Source organism: Aotus nancymaae, unplaced genomic scaffold, assembly GCF_030222135.1.
Source record: "Aotus nancymaae isolate 86718 unplaced genomic scaffold, 86718_ANA_hifiasm-v0.15.2.pri h1tg000007l, whole genome shotgun sequence".
NCBI lineage: Eukaryota > Metazoa > Chordata > Mammalia > Primates > Aotidae > Aotus > Aotus nancymaae.
This window is the reverse complement of record NW_026988418.1, coordinates 4,929,196-4,947,896: the sequence shown is the minus strand read 5'-3', so window position 1 is coordinate 4,947,896 and position 18,701 is coordinate 4,929,196. Positions and strand designations below refer to the sequence as shown.

Here is an 18,701-nt window from a genome sequence, read left to right as displayed (position 1 = left end):
CAGAACTGTGAGCTGCTATGCCCTGGTGTTAGGGATCTTGCAGATGACGGAAAAGGAAGAGAGCATTTTAAAAAACCCATCCAGTCGCTCCAGCTCAAGAGTTAGAGGCTGCAATGATTCATGATCACTGCACTTTAGCAGCCCGGGTGACAGAGCAAGACCCAGTCTCTTAAAAAAAAATCCCATTCAGAGGAACCTCCCAGCAGCCCGCTGGCTGTGCTGGCCCCTGTAGGTCCTAAGCACAGACTTGGCCATTTAGTTGCTGCACCCCAAGGATGGGGAAGCTAACATGGAATTCCTCGTGTCAAAACAGAGCAGTCACGGAGGACCCAAAGGCAAGTGGTGCCCAAGGCCACCCAGGACAGGAGGGATCCTGACTCCAGCGGCCTCTGCACCCTGTCAGAGCAGCCCGCAGTGGAGCCTCAGGACTCCCCACTCCCTCTGCCAGGGCTGACCGTCAGCAGAGTCCTACAAGGAGGGTCTTCACCCATCCAGGAGAAGGGGTGCCCAGTCAAACTCCCCTGGGTCCTAACTGCCCTGACAGTCCTCGTGTGGCAGGGGCAGATGACGTCACCTCCTCTGAGCCTGCATTTCCACACCAGCAATGCCCAGCGCTCAGGTTACTCTGGTTAGATCCTGACGATGCCTGGCACCCGAAAAAGGCCCTCCGCATGGAAGTTTGCCAAGACTTCTTAAGGTGGCTACACTTCTTTCCAAAGCACTTCTGGGCTCCAGACCTCGCTACCCAGCCCAAGACAGCCAGGGTCATCCCACTTCCCACTGGACAGGCCCAGGCCCAGGCCCAGAGAAGGGAGTGACTTCGGGGAAACAGCCCACAAGCTGAAAGCAGGACTTGGGGACCCTGCCCCCGCTTCCTTCCCACACCAGTTTCCATGTGGAGAAGGGGCGACGGGCCCCACACGGCCTCCCCAGGGCAGGGTCAGGTCTTGCTGTGGCCGCTCGAGGTCTCTCTGTGCCTCCCACTAGGCTTTCCCAGGCAGCTGCTCTCCTCCTCCTGGGCAGCCATCCCCGCAGTTGCTGATTCTCTGCCAGCCACGCAGGGGCTTGGACAGCCGCGACCATTCAGACCAGACCCGCTTTAGGGAGGCCTAGGGAGGGGGCCCGCAGCTCCAGGGACTGCTGGAGTCCGGGCTGGACCCTCAGGGCCCCCGGAGGGTCCGGGCCCCAGGGGGAGGCGAGGCGCTGGGGGCTGCGGCTCGGGGGTGGGGTGGGGGCGCACGTGGCCGAACTGCCCGCGCGATGATGTCAGGCTCCACCGCGCCCCGGTCCCAGCACGTTCGTCCGCCGCGCGGGGAACAAAGCGTCCTGCGCATTCCTGCGCGCTGACTCACGGCCGGCACGTAGCGCGGCGCCGCCGCCGCCGCTTTGCCCAAAATTGGTCGGGAGGCGAGGGCGGGCCGAGTGCCGCCGCCTGCAGGTCCGCCGCGGTCGCTCGCGCTCGGCCCCCAGCCCGAGGATTTCCCAAAACAGGCCCGAGAGGGAGAGGCCGCTGGGGAACCGCCCGGCCACGGGGCCCGTGGCGGGGGCGGGGGGCGAATCTCTGCGCCGGGGCGGGGCGGGGGCGGGAGCCTTCTTCTCTTTCAGCCTCATTTTCTCCATCTGCCGAGGGGGCATGTGCCAGACACCGCTGTAAAGACTTGGTATGAGTTACCTCACCTAAGTCGCACACCCACCCAGAGGAAGGTATTATTAGCATCACCAGTTTACAGATGGGGAAACTGAGGCACGAGGAGGTTCCAGGCAGGGAATGAGACACCGACACTGATTTGCTTGAGGATGAGGTGCTAGTGAGCTGCAGAGCAAGGATTTGAACCCAGGCTGTAAGGTTTCAGAACCTGTATATGTCCCCTCAAGTGAGCAGCCGCAGCGTGTGACCCGCAGGGGTCCAGGCTCGCTGCCCTTTGGTGGTAGACTGGTCCATGGGGCTCCGGATGCACCGCTTGTCCCTCTCTAAGCCTGCATTCCCTTACCCATCAAGTGGGTGCCGGCAGAAGGGGGCCCCCCAGGGGTTATTGGGGAAATTACAAGTGAGGATCCAAATGTTACTGTCTGGTGGAAGGAAGAGGGAAAGGGTTCAACAAACCTGTTCCCCAGCACCCTCCAGTCATGTGAACAACACCAAAGTAGTGAGAGGGGCAAGCTAAGCCCTGCCAGGCAGGGTCATACTGGGCTGGACCTCCTTAGGGCAGCCCCGCGACTTCGGAGCTGTGAGCTGCCTGTCCCCCACAGGGAGTGCACTTGTCAGAGTTGGAAAATGAGGCAGTGGGAGGGGCCCTGCCCAGGATGTCTCTGCCAGCCTTGCCCCTTTTGCCCTTGCCGCCTGGTTTCAGAGACTAGGGAGTTCTTTGGAGCTGTGGGGTGCTGGGCTCATCAGAGGCCCTCTGAACTTGAGTTTGCAGGAATGAGGCAGCCAGCAGATGGCCTCGTTCTCAGGTACCACGATAGACTGGGCTGTGACATCACCCACCTGGGGCCCTTCTGAGAGTCCAAAGGAACCCCCCCTACACACCCACCAGTTTGGGACCACCTGGTGAGAGACACCAGGCTCTCACCCAAGGCCTCCACAGCACAGATGCAAGGCCACTGCCCCCACTCTCACCTTTTCCTCTGACTCCCCTTTAAACTCAGGAAAAGGTCAGCTCCTCCACTTGGTATTCAAGATCCTCGTGGTCTGGTCTCAACCTCCTCTCTTACCAGCCCAGGACTCTGGATCCCTCAAGCTGTTCACTCCCGATCCTAGGGTACTCCATGCCCTTTCAGGCCTATGGGCCTTTGCCTGTGCCGTCCACTGCCAGGAATGCTTACTCCACCTCCACAGCCTCACTCAAAGTCTCTTTGGCTAGCATGCCTTCCCGAGCCTCCAGGCAGAGGCATCCCTCCTTCCTCTGGGGTCCTGCAGGTCCATATTTTTCCCTCCCTTTTGGCCAACAAAGAGCCAAGCACGGAAAGGTCCTCCACACTCCCAGCTCCCTGTCCCAGGCAAATACCGATGACTTGGGGGAACATTTCCCCAAATCCCAGCCGGGCCAGAGATCCATAGCCCCAGCCCTGGGCCTGACACAGAGTGGGCGTGGCATGTATGCTGCTTGATGGCAGAAAGCACAGCCGTAGGGCTGAAGACCCTTCTCCTTTACCCCTGGCTGTGTGACCTTGGGCAGCTTATACAGCCTCTCTGAAGCTCACTCAGGCCCTGTCCTGCCCTCTTCCCAGGGCTGTTCAGAGGACCAGATGAATGAAGGCAGGAGGAGTGCTTGGCTGGCACGTGGGTACAGCTCCCCACACAGCTGTCATTCTCACCAGGTCATTACTACAGACCTCCCTTGCACCTGAGGCCTGGGTTCCAAGGCTGGGCGACAGGCGATGAACTCAGAAGCAGCCGCAGCCCCTGGCTGACTCAGGCTGAGGAGGTATCAGGAGAAGCGGTTGCTCTGTGGTGAGCCTGGGCCGTAGCCCTTTCCTCCCCACCCCCAGCTTCCACCCAAATCTGAGGCCACGAGGCTTTCCCAGCCCATTCAGGCCCTCTTATCTGGGGAGATAAAGGCCCTCTCCCCTAGATGGTGGACATCAGCTGGCTGTTGTGTGACCTTGGCCACCCTTAGCCTCTCTAGATCAACCTTGGAAAGTGCTGGGTGGGAGGCAAGCAGTTGACTCACAAGGCTCCCAGGCATAATTTCCAGGTGGCATGGCGGGGGCTCATCCACTGCATCTGGGCCCCAGAAGAATGGCTTCTGCTCTCTTTCCCCACTATTTATGGCCCACAGAGTTGGTGGGAGCTCTCAGGAGCCCTGTGACATCATCCCCTATCTCCTATTGAAAGTCTGAGCCTATTATTTTTATTTGATACATTGGGAAACTGAGGCCTGGTGATCAGAAGGCTCTCACCCAAGGCCACCCAGGCAGTGGCCAGGACACTGGGGTGTGGTGCTGAGTCAGAGTGGTCAAGGCCAGTCTGCTGCAGCCCCCCATTCTCTAGTGGGCTCCTGACTGGTGATGGCCATCCCCTCCTCCACCTGCCTCTCCCAGGCTCCAGCTGTGTGCCAGGGCTTGGGCAAGATCATTAGCTTCTGAGATGCTCACATAAACCCATGGGACAGAGAGGAAGCCAAAGCTCAGGGAGCTGGGATTGCTACCCAGGGCACACGTCCTCAGGGGCAGAGCGAGATTCTGTCCCCTTCTCCCCACCCTACCTCCTATACCAGCTGTCTCCCCGATCTGACAGGGTTTGGGGGCTCTAGCAACACAGGCCTTGGGAAGCCTGAAGGGAGACCCTCTGGTCCCCCAGACACCCCCTGACTATGGGCAGCCAAGGAGGCAGTGTGCCAGTCCTGCCAGGTTGGGCCCACCAGGCCCACCTGAACCCATGGCTCCTTGACAGTCCCAGATGAAGGTATGAGGTCATCGGGCCATCCCCGCTCCCTGTCTGACCTCACTGCTGTGACTCAGCCCTGCCTCACCCAAACCTCCTCCTCCTAGGGGACCCCAGCATTGGTGTGCCCAGGCCAGTACTGTCTCCGCTGTGTGCCCACCTGCTCAGGGCCTCTCACCCTGAGTCACTGCTCACCTTACCACCCAGCACACCATGTGAATGGCCTGCAAGCTCCCAGAAATCCTGCTGCTAAAGGTGGGAGCCAGGCTAAGGGATAGGGAACGTCTCCTGCTGCCCCCAGACTCTGGCCCCAAGGTCCAGCCCAGGACCTGTTCTGGGGGGACTCTTTGGTTCTGACAAGAATATCCAAATTGAGATTGCGTGCTCTGGCCAAGAGCTCAGGCTGACCTAGGTTCAAATCCCAGCTCCTTTCTTGCTAGACGGACAAGATACCTCAGTTTACCCATCTGAAAAGTAAAGGTAATAATAAGTTGCATCCCATGAGGATTCTACCTGGGATCACATGTGCTGGGATAGGATAAGAGTGAAGGCCATGTAGCAGGCAGACCTAGATTCAAATGACCTTGAGCAAGCCACTTCACCTCCCCAAGTCTCCACACTTCTCAGGCTCCTCATCTGCAAAATGGGAATAATGCTAAGTGCCTTCCCACTGGGATGATTAATTGTGATGATATATAGTATACAGAAGGTTTTGTGAGTGTTGGCACATGGGAACGTTCAGTAAACAGTAGCTATGATGAACTCTTATGATTCACATAGATTCTTATGATAGCACACAGTGGCTGATGGAGAGGTGGCGAGCAGATGGTCCAGCTCTCCTGAAGAGCTCCTGAAGTGCTCTCACTCCGGAGTGCCCTCTGCAGGCCAAGCACTAAACCTACCCAGGTGAGTGCAAAAGGCCCTAAAGAAGTCTTTCTGGGCTGCCACTGACTCCATGCTTTAGACCCCAAGGCACCACCAAGGCCACATCACTTCATGGAGGACAAAGCTAGTGCTCAGACAGGAGAAGGGGCTTGCCAGTAGTCACCCAGCTAAAAGCTGAGCCCAAGCCTGCAACTCCATGTCCCCCTCTTCTCAGCTTGGGAGCCGCCTGCCTGGGCCTAGGACATCCTCACTTCCCAGTCTCAAGAAGGCCCTCTGGGAGTCTCAGAGCTCATCTGTCCACTGAAGATGCTTGGACAGAGTTGGGAATGCTTCCTGGGAGAGGTGACATTGAGTTGGGCTTGGAAGAACGGTCAGAGTAAACCAAGTGAGTAGGAATGGAAAGAGGATGGGAGGCCTCAGCTTTCCCGGAGGCATAAGGCAAGGAAGTCTGCGAGGCAGGCAGAGTGTGGCCCACCCTGGGGTCTGATGGGCTAAAGCCTTGGACACCCAGATCAGCCTTAGTGGGATGAGGCAGGAAAGACAACTGTGGGCCAGAACCCGGGCAGGTCCAATGCCAGGGTGGGCATTTTGACTTCACACTGGTGCCAGGCTGGCAACAGACCACAGACTTCAAGCTGAAGCCTGGTTCTTGCAGGAAGGCAGCTTTGCCTAGAAGCCTTCCAAATCTCAGCACACTTCTCATCTGGTGTGGCACTGTATGGTGTGCCAAAGCAAACATGGGTGGGCAGAGCAAGCCAGGCTGGCTGCTTGCCTTAGATGGATTTGGTGACCTAGAGCAGAAGAGGGACCTGTCATGGGGATCTGGTCCCTGGCATGAAGTTGGCACGTTCTAATAACATCCTACACACACGTGTGCACACACACACAACTTTCCAGGACTTTGTTCACACTACAAGGCCCACAAGCACTCTACATCCCAAGGTGAGTGGGGAAGGGAGGCAGAAGTGGGTAGGCAGTGCCCTCCTGAGCCAGGCAGAGGCTAGCTTTTACACTGGCTCCACCACGAAGACTCCCAGCAGCTGCCAGGTGGGATTTTTCTTCTTAGATGCTCTTGACAAATGTGGCCTCTGACACTCAAGAAGATTAAACCATGGTGTGCCCTTAGTCACAGGGTTAGTGAGCTACCAAACCAGCCCCCGGACTGGCCAACCCTTGCCCAGACTACCCCCTGGCCTGGCACAGTCTCAGGCACTTGTCCATCATGGGATAGTGGGTGAGGGGGGATTCAAGCCTGAGTCACGGGGCTTTGAGGCTGACACCCAGATCCACCAAGCCTCAGAGGTGCCAGGGGTCGGCTGGCCTCTTACTCAGCCCACACCTGAATCCCTCCCTGCCAGACAGTGGCTTCAGCTCCTGACAACCCTCCTGCCAACCAGGGCCCAGCTGTGCCCATCCTGGGTCATTCATAGCTCAGGATTCCCAGTAGCTGGGCAGAAAGGCCAAGGCCTTCAGGCAAGGAGGTGCCCCAGGCACACTTCTGCCTAGGAGTGCTGGCCTTAAACCATAGTGGGAACCCTGGCTTTGCCTGCCTCCTGGGCACCAAGTTATCCTGATGATACAGGCACCAGGCACTTATTTTTAGCTGACATTTAATTCTAGAATGAAGTACTGTACTCCTGCGTGGCCCAGCCTCCTAGTGGCTCACCCCTTCCCAGAGGGGAAAGGCGGCCTCCTGGTGGGGCCTTGGGTGCGCCTTGGAAAACATGGGTTCTAAGCAACAGAGTGGGTGTGACTCTGAAAAAATACCAGCTACATGTCTTGGCTGGTGATGATGGTGGGATGGAGGAGAAGGCTGGGGTTCCAGTCCCTCCGAGCACAGGGGCCCAGGCCTCAGAGAGAAAAGCGTGCAGATGTCCTGGGTCTCCAGGATCCAGGCCTGGCTGGGAGACCTCTGGCAGACTCCTCCCTAGACCCCAGCTTTATCATCTGGGTGTAGGCCAAGGGCCCTTTCATCTCTATCTGACTTTTTCCTTAAAGATAATCTCAAGTCTTCATCATTAGAGCATTTTGAAGAATGGTATCAGACAGGAAAAGAGGCTTAGACCTCCTGAGAAGGGGTGTCTATGCAGACACAGGCTTTGTCTGGTGAGATGAAGCCATCTTGTTGCATTTCATTTCACTCCATTGTTTGGCACAGATCATGGCTGCAGGCCCATGCTAGGCTCTGAGGTGGGGATTCCAGAAAAGACCATGTCTCAATGAGCTCATCATATCAGTGGGGAGACACACCCCTCTCTAGGAAGTAACCAAATAATGTTTCCAGGACACGTGTAACATGCCATTCAAAGCTCTTCAACCCTTGACCCTCCTAATCTCTCCAACCTTGTTTCTCATGAAGGATGGGTGCACGGGGGGCTGGTTGAGTAGATGTATGAATGGAAGGATGGATAAAAAGTTTGATGATGAGCCTATCGATGGATAGAAAGAGTGTGGATTGGAGGAAAGGTGAATGGATGGATGGGTAGATGGATGGATGGATGGATGGATGGATAGATGGATAGATGGATAGATAGGTGGATAGATGCAAGGATCATTGGATAGACATGGTATAGGCTGTTGGTCCCATAGCAGATAAACTTGCCCTGCCTCATGGTCACTATGTGACCCTGAGTTAAGTCTCTTCCTCTGGGACCTCATCTGTGGTGAGAATCATGAGCCCAGGTCTGTTCTGAGCGTCCAGTGAAATAAGAATGGACTGCCCATGCCTACCTAAGGGCTGTGGTCAGGCCTCAACCATTGGCCTCTTAGGCATGGCCCGCATGCTGTGTTTTTGTCATGGGAGTGAGGCTCCGCTAGGACACAGGTGAGAATCTTGCCTCTGCTCCTGGGCTCTGCAGTTTCTGAGCCTGCCTAGGGCTCTCTGCCTGCTGCAAGCAGGGAATTCTGCCCTGGAGAAGAGTTACTGCGAGGTGTGAGGGCTCCCCAAGGGCTGGGGGGTCAGGAAAGCACACTGGGGACACGTCGGCTCAGGGCTGGGCCTTGGAGCTACACTGACTTGCTTTCTGACCTTGGCTCTGCCACTTCCTGGCTGTCTGATACTGGGCAAGTCACCCTCTCTGAGCCTCGTTTCTTCATTTATAAAATAGGGACTCATTACAGTAACTACCCCACAGGTATGTTGTGATAGTTCATGAAGCTAATACATGTAAATCACTTAGCACAGGGCTCAGAATGTATTAAGTGCTCAATAAATGCTTATTTACCCTCCATTCCTAAAAGGGTAAGTGGGGAATCTGGCCCTTAGCCCATTAGAGGTAACTCAAAACCTTGGAGTCCAGAGGTTTCCATCCTAGATGGTCAGTCCTGAGTTGGTTTTCGCATTTCAACAAGTCCAGGGGGACTCACGTGGCCTCTTAACAAGGGTGCCTTGACAACCATGTCTGCTGCCGGCTGAAATTCCAGCAGTTCCATAGGCCTCGTTGACCCTGCTCTGATTACCTTTAGCTTAATAACAAACAGGACACATGAATTATTCTTTTAAAAGTACAGTTTATGTGGGAGACATAAATCTTTCCAAATGGGCTAAGACAGAGGCAGGAGGACCAAAGTTGTCCCCAGAGGGAAGCCGTGGAGACCAGGGGAGCAGGCCCCGCAGGCTGAGGCTGCCCTTGCAGAGATGCAGTGTGGGGACAGTGGTGTGGGTGGTGGCTGGTCCTGCTGGCTCAGGGTGAGCTGTGGCTGATGGCAGAAGGCCCAGACCACCCACCAGAAAGAGGCCCTGAGGCTGAGTGGCCCCAGGCCCAAGTGGGGGCAACCTGACCCACAGCATTTGGGACAAGTGTTGAGGGGAATGTCTGAGTCTCCTGAGTCGCTAAGCCCCAGCCCAGGCCGGCTTCAGGGCCACACCCTCCCCAACCCTCAGCCCCTGCAACTCCTGTCGTTTCCCCGCCCCCAGCCCCTCTTCCCAGCAGCTCGCTCTGCTAGGCCATCTGCACGGTGTGTGCCTGCAGGGAAGACGCTGTGCCCCTTCCACTGGGACTGCAAACAGAACTTCCCGAAACCCAGTGGGGCCAGGTGTCCGTGGGGAAATGACTGGTTTTGCAGAGGTGAAAAGAGCAGAAGGCCTCAAGCTGGGGGCAAGAGCCATGCTGCCGGAGTCTGCAAGGCCCCCATTTGGGGAGCTCTAAACTCAGGTCAGCCTGATTCTGAATGTCACAGGCAGTCAGAGATGAAAGCACCTCTGGCCATCCATGGGAAGGCAGGGAGAGGATGAGACTAGCCCTAGGCCACATAGCTGAGTAGCAGAGCTGGGACAAAGTTTCCCGGTCCAGGGCCTTGATTGCAATCCCAGGCACCCGCTGCCCGTTTGCTGTTAGAGCTAGGGCTATAGAAGGAGCTTTGAGATGCACAAAGAGACAGCCTAACCTCGTCCCAGTGCCCTAGCCTTCCTGCCAGGGGGGTCCTTCCCGCCAGCCTTTCTCCTAGGGACCCAGGATCCCGGGCTCCGTTTCGACCACTGGAGAGCTTCCCCAGGTGTACCGGAAAGGGTGGGGCAGGTTAGGAGCCAAGAGAACACACCCAGCCCCATCCGTGTCTTGAGCAAGTTGCTCTTCATGCCTCTCAGTTATCTCATCTACCAAATGGGAGTAGAGACAGGGGGATTTCTAGGGAGCAGTTTCTAGCCCAGTGTCTTACTCGGAAATACACTCAACTGCTCTCTTCTGCCAACTCTCCCTCCCCACACATCCCTCTTTCTTGGATTGGGTTGGTACAAGCATAAGGGAAACAAATCCCTTAGTGAGTAAAGCAATTATCTTCCAGTTCAGAGAGGGTGACTTTGGGTGGCTCCCTCCCCCTCCCCGTGCAGCCTTTACAAACCCAGGCAGGTGCGAGGGCCAGAGCAGTGGGGCCAGGGGGCCGTGGGGCCAGGGGGCCGTGCAGCCAGGCCACCTAGAAAGGACAGGGACAGCGAAGCCAGGACAGGTATAGGTGGCAGGGGCATGCAGTCAGACCAGCCATGAGGGACAGAGGCTCGGGCTAAGCGACCCAGGGGACTGGGGCTGGCTGTTATTAACCCATCTTAATTTTCGCTACCTGGAAACTAACTTGTCAGTGGGGTAGTGCTGTTCTGGGAATGGTTTCATCCTCTAAGACCTGGGCTTGCTCAGGTTCCTGGGCCAGTCATTCTCCATTTCACAGGAGCCCTGCTTGTCCCGCTCTAGCCGAGGGCAGGGAAGGAGGGAAACCGGAGCCGGGCCCAGCTCGCAGCTCCCTGCACTGACCCCCGGAGGCTCAGGCCTTGGCCCCTGCCTTGTCGTCATCCTCCTTTCACACCCGGGAGGATCCTGTCTCTGGGTTCATTTAATGCTTCTATTATGTTTCCCGGCTCCGAGCCTCTGGTTCCCTATTGTCTTGAGCAGGCGTTTTGCATTCGTGTGAAGATTAGACGCCTTAGAACCTTCCCTCTTCTCCCTATGGTTTCCCTCTTTGACTTTCTCAAATCCGAGTTCTTTCTTTCTGGCTGCACACTGCTTCCTCGTTCTCCCCCTCTCCCTGTCTGTCTTTATCTGCCTCCCTGCTTGTTTTCCTCCCCACCCTGACCCCCTCCTCTCCCCGCTGACCTGCTTTTCCTTCTTTCTTCTCTTCACGGTCCAGCGGTTTGAATTCTCTATCCACCCTGCACCAGCCCCCGGCCCTGTTTAATTCCGTATTCATATTCTCCAAGAGGCTGGTAGAAACGACTGTGAGTATTGCTCACCTCATTCCAGAAATACTCTTCTAAATTCTTCGAGAGGCACGACGTGGGAGGGCAGCGAGCACCGCACGGGGAGTCCCCTTGTGCTCTGCTTGAGAGACCAAGTCATCTGCCGCAGGGTGGCCTTGGCCAAGCCCTGCTCTTCTCTGAGCCTCCTCATGGGCATTCCTGTGCTGACTCCCCAGTGATAACAGCTGCCCCCTGGGGTGTGGTGAGGAGGAGTCGAAAGTGCTCCAAGCACTTAGTGGGTGCTCAGGAAACATTTGTTCTTCTTTTCACAGTAGCCAGCCCAGCCTCAGGGAAGGAAGACCCCGCTGTCACCCTCCATCAGTTCAGCCAGCTTCTCCAGGATTTCACACATGCACGCTTGCTCTGGGCACACCCTAGGAAGATGCAAACTTGCCTGTTCCTGGTGGTCACCTATTGTCCCCTTTGTAAATGTCCAGTGACAAAGGAGCTGCTGAGTACAGGAACTGAGCTTCGGGCATCCTGGGTTCTGCAGGTGGAAAGCCAGGTATGCATCTCTTCATGTCCCGCCCTCAGGAAACACTCCCAAGGCCCCTACTGTGTGCAGGGGAGGTGTCAGGCCCTGCCTCCTCTGGGGCTCTGGACCTTGAAGTTGTAGGGGAGATAAGTGTGATGGCATGAGTCAGGCAAGCATGAGAGGCACAGGCCCTGGGAATTCCAAGAAATGAGAGGGCCTTTCCTATTGTGCCTGGAGACAGGGTCCCTGGGAAGACTCCGGCAGGAAGTGGACTCTGAGCCAGGCCAGGACAGGAGCAGAGGGTGCCTGCCAGTTCCCCGAGCTGCTCAGCATGACTGGGGTTCATGCCTGCTCCCCCATCTCCAGCAAGGCTTCTGGGCCAGCAGGAGCAGAATGCCGGCCCCCAGAGAAGTCCCCCTGCCAAACAGTAGCCACCGATGGGAGCTGAGCCATCCTGCCATGGCCAGGACTGGAGACTGCTCGAGGGGCGCTTTAGGTGTGTCCTCAGGGCATCTTTCTGGAAAGGGGTCTGAAACCACCTTCTTAGTCTCAAAGGAGCCTGTAAGCCAAACAGGTGAAGTACCTTCTTGTTTTGGCCTTGTTTGCTAACAAGGAAACTGGGGCTCAGGAAGGATGCCTTTGGCTGTGGCTGCATAGCTGAACACCTTCTGGAAGGGACTGGGACTCCTGCCCCAGGCCCTGGGGTGACAGAGCAGGTGTTGAGGGGGGCACTTCCTGGGTGAGGTGAGGATGAAGCAGTTCCAGGCCGGTCAGGAGTCAGGCGTGAGTTGTGTCCTTCACTGAGGGAAGCAGGCCCAGAGAGGGCTGTGACTCGCCCAAGGCCACGCAGCCTTGCGTGGGCCTTTCACAGCCCACACAGCAGAGGGGCATCCTCAGCCTGGTTAGCAGAGGGCAGGCAGGATGGATGGCAGAGTCTCTGAAGAGAGCGGGTTTGCTCATGGAGCCTCCTCCTCCACACTCACAGCCCTGGATGAGACCTGTGGAGCAGCTTCAGAGAGAGTGGAGGAGGGGGCTCGCGGCAGCTGGGGGTGACTTGAGGAAGTTCAGCTGGACTTTGAGGGCACCCTGGGGACTGCCAGGGAGCCTCAGGACTCCCAGAGGTGCTCCAGGCACAGAGGGAGGAGCAGGCCTTCCATCTCCCTCCCCCTTCACGGCAGAGGCTGTGTTGGGCCGGGCACCCGGGGAGGAGGCGGTGTCCCTGGCTCCCAGCCCGCCGGTGCAGCGGGGTAGGGCTGGACCAGAAGGGGTGGGGCACCACCCTGGTATTATAAGAGGCAGCCAGGGCACAGAGGCAATGAGCTATCTGCTCAGCTTAACAGCAGGACGCTGGCAACAGGCGCTCCCTGCTCCAGTCCAGCCTGCCCGCTCCGCCGCCGCTATGGTCTCCGTGCCTACCACCTGGTGCTCCGTTGCTCTAGCCCTGCTCGTGGCCCTGCACGAAGGTGAGCTGCCGGGCCTCACCCACGGCCTCACTCGCTGCCTACAGCTCCCGGGTCTGTCTGCGTGTGTCTCCGCCTAGGGCTGCAGTGCCTCCCAAGCCAGCTGGGGGCAGACAGGGACGGGAGCCCAGCGGCAGTGGCGGCAGGGGGACGGTTCTGCAAATGCAGAGGCGCCTGGGCAGGGGCAGCCGCTGGCCCTCCCCACAGGCTGCTGGGGCTTCCCTGGGCTGGCCTGGAGCTCCTGACAGCAAGAGCGCCAACTCTCTCAATTGTGCAAGAGGAGGGGCCCGGCGGGTCCCCCACTCAGGGATGTGCCAGGCACCCCAACTCACCTCTCCACCTCTCTCTCCCTCCTGTGCATGCAGGAAAGGGCCAGGCTGCTGCCACCCTGGAGCAACCGGCGTCCTCACCTCATGCCCAAGGCGCCCACCTGCGGCTTCGCCGTTGCTCCTGCAGCTCCTGGCTCGACAAGGAGTGCGTCTACTTCTGCCACTTGGATATCATCTGGGTGAACACTCCTGAGTAAGCATCCATGGGGATGGGGCCGGGGGAAGCTCTGGGGCAGGATGTCAGGGTGGGAGCTATTGGCATGCTGGGGAACCTTGACACGGTTGAGCTCTCCCCGGGCCTCCAGATGGGGGCATTGGCTAATATCAATAGTCAATTGTTTCAACTCCTGCATGGGGACCACCTGAGCCATAAAGAGGGCTGTCTCCAAGAATTCTTAAGACAGCGTGGTAAGCAAGTGCGGGCCCCTTTTTCCAGATCCAAGTACTGAAGCTCAGAGAGCTTAAGTGCCTTCCCCAAGATCACACAGGAAATCATAAGGGGAGGCGCCATCCTCAGTGGGGGAATGCCAGAGCTCACACCCACTCTGCCATCCTGCCTCTGCATGGTCTTCCAAGAATAATACGATTAGTGACAGCACTCGTGCCTTGACTGTGCCAGGCTCTTGCCAAGCGCTGCACGTGCATTATCATCTCAGGATCCCCCCCCATCCTCCCCATAAGACAGGATTGTCCCTCAAACAACAGATGAGAACCTGCCCTGTGCTACCTGGCTACACCCGGGTGGGAGCGCAGCACGTCTGTTCCGCCTGCACCCGCGCTGCCTCCAGGCCACTGCATACCTTCAGTTGAAGTTTCTGTGTGTGTTTGTGATGTTTTTCCCTTCCCCAAATTGCAAAAGGCGAGAGAAGCCCTGCACGTAAGCGTGTGTGGAGCTAATCCGCATCCAGACACTTGCTTAGGGCGGGAACCCTGCCAGTCCCTGCGTGCTGAGTCTACCTGGAGTCACTACAACTTCAACCACGCCGTCGAAAATTAGCTCTGTCACTCGAAAGTGCTGGTCCAGCCAGCCACGGGGCCCCTGCCCTTCCCCTGGACTGCTTGATCAGACTCTGAATCTGAAATTAATCCCATCTGAACACACACATGCACGCGCACACACCCCACTTTCAAGTCAAGGCTCTAAGGCACATTTGTTACCCCTCCAGACAAGTGGGGACCAGGTGGGGGCAGCTTAGCTATGAGCCTGTGTTTACTCCTGTGAGATGGAGTGTCTGCCCTTCCTCCAGAGCTAGCTGAGAGCCTTCTTTGAAAAGAGGGGGGCCAGCCCATCCGAGAGGGGAGGAAGAGTAGGAGAACCCCAATTCCCAGCTTCCAGTAGGACCACAGATTTCCTTCCCCCCATGCTGGGAGCCCCCACTGAGTTAAGCCAGGCCCACAGAAGGGGAGGGTCTTGCCCAGGGCTACCAGGACCCTTGTGGATGAGCCTGTGACTTTAATGGTGTGACTTCTTGAGGTCAGGGGCTGGTCACCTTTCATTGGCACCCTGGTGGCATGGGTGGCTGTCCCAGTGGGGAGTGTGGAAGTCCCTGGCTTCCCAGTGAATGTGGTTTATTGAATCCTCTCTCTCTCTTTCTCTCTCTCTCGCTCCACCCCACACCACTACCTTGCTGGCTGCCCGCCCACAGACAGACAGCTCCTTACGGCCTGGGAAACCCGCCAAGACGCCGGCGCCGCTCCCTGCCAAGGCGCTGTCAGTGCTCCAGTGCTAGGGACCCCGCCTGTGCCACCTTCTGCCATCGAAGGGCCTGGTAGGTGGGCACACAGCCTGCAGGGGCATAGGGTAGCTGCAAGCCCGGATATGCCCTGGGGAGCAGGTGTCTAGGAGACCAGCCGAGGTGTCAAGTGGCGTGTTGGGGGCGAGCAGCGACTCAGGGGGCCACAGACTGCTTTGGGTCCGTGGGCAGCATCCCTTCCTGCGGGAGCCAGTCACCCCAGGGGAACTCCCGATGCCCAGCTCTGGGGGCTTCTGGGAACACTCAAGTCCTTACTCCTGGGCAGGGGAGAGTCTCCCGGTGACAGCTGAGGCATCGCAGGCCCAGAGAGGGGGCAGGGCATGTCAAGCTGCACAGCTCATCAGAAGGAGGGCCAGGTCTTGAGCCTGTCTGTGATCACATCGTAGTGGGCTTTGGGTTCCGACCTGAGGTTCAGGGGACTTCGGAGCTTGCTCAGGGGAGAAATGGCATCTGGAGTTGGGAAGCCATGTCACCATCCCAGGGTGGCCCCAGAGTTGCTGGGGGGCCTTTGCCATGTCTCCTATCTCACCTGAGCCTTAGTTTTCCCATCTGTAAAAGGGGTATGAAGTTTTGTTCCTTCCCTCCCCCACATGGAGCATTTGGACAAACCAAACTGGCTGCAAAATCCCAAGCTCCAGTTCCCATGATGGTTTACAAGAAACTCCCTCTGGGGCTCAAGCTGAGGCTCCGCCCCTGCCTCGGTTTCCCCTGCAGGTGGCCAGATTCTGGGAAGGCCAAAAAAGCTGCCTCTTTCTGGGGCTAAGAACACGTTCCTGGTAGCTCAGTTTTCCTCAGTCCCCACCCCGCCTGGGAAGGGAAGGATGCCAGGTGCACAGGGGTGAAAATGGATCTGCTCCTGCAGGCAGGTGGGGGTGGGGAAGAGGTGGGGGCTGGGTTGGGCCTGCAGCCAGGTGGCTTCAGGGCCCTGGGCAGTCCCTCACTTGGGCCCTAATGGTATTCATGCAGGGCTGAAGCCGGGGCAGTCCCAAGTCGCAAGTCCCCTGCAGACATGTTCCAGACTGGCAAGACAGGGTCCGCTGCAGGAGGCCTTCTCCAAAGACTGAGGTGAGGGTGTGGGACACCTGCACAGACTGAGCACCTCCTGTATGCCTTGCACATTTCGCTTATTCTCTATGTGAAACAGGCCTGGGTTCTCATTGGGCAGCAAAGAGAACTGAGGCTCAGAGAGGGAAAGCCACTTGCCCAAAGTCACACAGCAGTCAGTGGCATCTGGCTGACTCCAGAGTCTGTGCTCTAACCCACTGTGTTCTTTGTTACCACTAGGCCTGGAGTGGACTTTTTAGAGGGTTTAAGGGCTCTTGACTGGGAAGGACCACAGTTGTTGGTTCAGGCTGTGCTGAATCAAGCATCTCACACATGCTGGGGTCCAGAGGGACTAGATGCTCAGCCTCCTCCCTCTCTGCTGCCCAGATTGCCTCTCCTCCATGGTGCCTCAGTGTGACTCAGACCTGGCCCCCAAGAGGTGCCCATGAATGCTTGTTCAACCAAACCAACTCAAGAACAGACACTTGTACCTGGCCGGGCAGCAGAGTGGTTGTAGGAGAGCCTCTGCAGCAGGGACTGCTTGATCTGAACCCCAGCCCAGCCTGGAACAAACTTTGTGACCTTGGGTTTGTCCCTCAACTTTGCTGTGCCTGTAGTTCCTGTGATTTAAACAGGGGAAACAGGGAAATCGCGCCATCCAACCCCGCCTGGGGTTGCTGTGTGGTCAGATGAGAGGAGCACAGGAAGCGTTTAGCCCGGGGTCTGTGCCTGGGGGAGCTGTGGAGGGGTTGGCCATTCCCACTTCTGTCACTGTGGCTTCCTTGCAGCTTGCCAGGTCCCAGGGCCCAGCTCAGCCCCTCAGGGATTCTCACCTTTTGGTTGGGGGGGGTGCAGAAAAATAGGAGAAAAGGCAGGATGGAAGGATGGACAGGACCCAGCATATGCTTAGGAACTTTCTGAGAATGAAAAAAATGAGTACAAGACTTTTCAAATGCACACACTTCTTGGTGTGCAGAGCTGGCTCTGCCAACCTTATACTCGTTTTCATCAGTTCAGGCCTGTTTTTGTTTTACAAGCTGAGAAAGGGGATCAGAGAGGTTGAGATCCTTGCCCGAGTTTCCATAGCTGGGAACTGAAGCCAGCCTTCTGGCTCCCAGACTAGAGTTCTTTGAGCCAGGATGTGGCCACCCAGCCAGGTTCAAAGGGCAGCAGGGTCCCCTGTTTTCTAGGCTGGACTACCTTGAGCTGGACTTTGAAGAATAAGTATAATTTTAGCAGGTGGCCTCTGGGTGAGGGGAAGGCACACAGCCTGGAGGGAAGAGCAGGAGGAAAGGTGTGGAAAGGTGGGGAAGTGGGAAGGCAGACGGTGGGAGACACGCAGGGCTGTGCGTGGCTGTCCGCTCATTCTGGCAGCATCTGATGCTGAACATTAGCTCTGTCAAAGCCCCCACGTGCAGAGAAGCTTCTAGGCCTGGGCTGGCCTGCGCTTGTTGCGCAGACCTTGTTTTCAGGCTGTGGCCGCTCTCTGACCCCAGGGCAGCTGTGACCCCAGGATCTGGACAAGGGCTGTAGCCCCATTGCCCCTGCCTCTTGGGGGAGCTCCTGGACAGTCTGTTTCTCCTGAGATGCTAAGTTGACCCTTCTTGATTCCCAGGGACATTTCCACAGCCAAGAGCCTCTTTGCCAATCGACAGCAGGAGGCGGTGCGGGAGCCGCAGCCCACACACTCCAGGTGGCGGAAGAGATAGCCGAGAGAGAGGGAGGAGCACTGGGAGGGAAGCCCGCAGGGAGACAGGAGAGAAGTGGGCCGGGCCTGTGCGAGACTCTCTGCCTGCTTCCTGGACTGGGGCCTTGGTCCCAGACAGTTGGACCCATTTGCCAGGATTGGCACAAGCTCTGGCCCCCTCACCCTGGTGAGGGAGCCTCCTCCAAGGCAGCTCCATGCCCTCGCACTGCCCAGGGAAGCCCTCGGCCTCCAGACTGCAGAGCAGCCTCCAGCGCTGGCTGCTGGCCCACGGCCCTGCTGGAAGGAACTGCCTGGGGAGAACATTTACCTGGAGGCTGCATCCTGAGGAGTGTCCTGGCTGCTGGGCTGCAAACCAGGAGCAACTGTGCAGCCGCGAACACTCATGCTTCAGCCAGCCCTGGAGGCTGGACGGCTCCCCTGGGGCTGGCGTCCTGGCTGGCTCTTCCTCTCCAGCTCTCCCACCCCAGTCCTTGCGCCTCATCCCCTCCGGACCCTCCTGGTGAGAAGGGCCTGCTCTGCTTCTCCTGTCTGTATATAACTTATTCGCTCTAAGAACTTGGAGAATCCCAATTATTTATTTTAATGTATTTTTTTAGACCCTCTATTTACCCACGAACTTGTGTTTGTCATAAATGAGGAAATGTACACTGGTGTTTTGTTTTGGCCAAGGCAGAAGATGGAGGTTCCTCTCAAGAAGGGGCTGCTTAGAAGTTGGAGGACAGAAGACAGAAAGGGCTGAGGCAGGTGGCTGGAGCCCTGGGTTCTACTCCTGCCCCTGCTGGGTGTCTGGCTGCTAACCTGCCCTCTCTGGGCTTTTGTCTGTCATATGCCTCGACAGCCCCCTGCAGCTGTGACGTCAGGGCTCTAGGACCTATGTTCCCACCAGACCAGTAACCAATGGCCAACCCTTTCCCAAGAGCATGTCTGGAAGAAG

The 18,701-nt window shown here is 57.4% G+C and overlaps 1 protein-coding gene across 2 annotated transcripts; it reads left to right on the top strand.

Moving 5' to 3' along the window:
• Positions 1-12,789: 12,789 nt before the first annotated feature.
• EDN2 (endothelin 2) lies at positions 12,790-18,408 on the top strand. Of its 2 annotated transcripts, XM_012434503.2 has the most exons (5): positions 12,790-12,935; positions 13,298-13,454; positions 14,908-15,030; positions 15,982-16,080; positions 17,675-18,408. In XM_012434503.2, the coding sequence occupies exons 1-5, from the start codon at positions 12,872-12,874 to the stop codon at positions 17,766-17,768; spliced, it is 537 nt and encodes a 178-aa protein (XP_012289926.2). In that variant the 5' UTR covers positions 12,790-12,871; the 3' UTR covers positions 17,769-18,408. The 2 variants fall into 2 exon arrangements, with proteins under 2 accessions (XP_012289926.2, XP_012289927.1); XM_012434504.2 differs by lacking the exon at positions 15,982-16,080.
• Positions 18,409-18,701: the final 293 nt, after the last annotated feature.

Excerpts from the sequence above, each read along its gene's own strand:
- EDN2 (XM_012434503.2), top strand. The coding sequence starts at position 12,872 with ATGGTCTCCGTGCCTACCACCTGGTGCTCCGTTGCTCTAGCCCTGCTC. Across the intron at positions 12,936-13,297 it reads GCTCGTGGCCCTGCACGAAG|GAAAGGGCCAGGCTGCTGCC; the intron begins GTGAGCTGCCGG and ends CTGTGCATGCAG. Across the intron at positions 16,081-17,674 it reads GGCCTTCTCCAAAGACTGAG|GGACATTTCCACAGCCAAGA; the intron begins GTGAGGGTGTGG and ends CTTGATTCCCAG.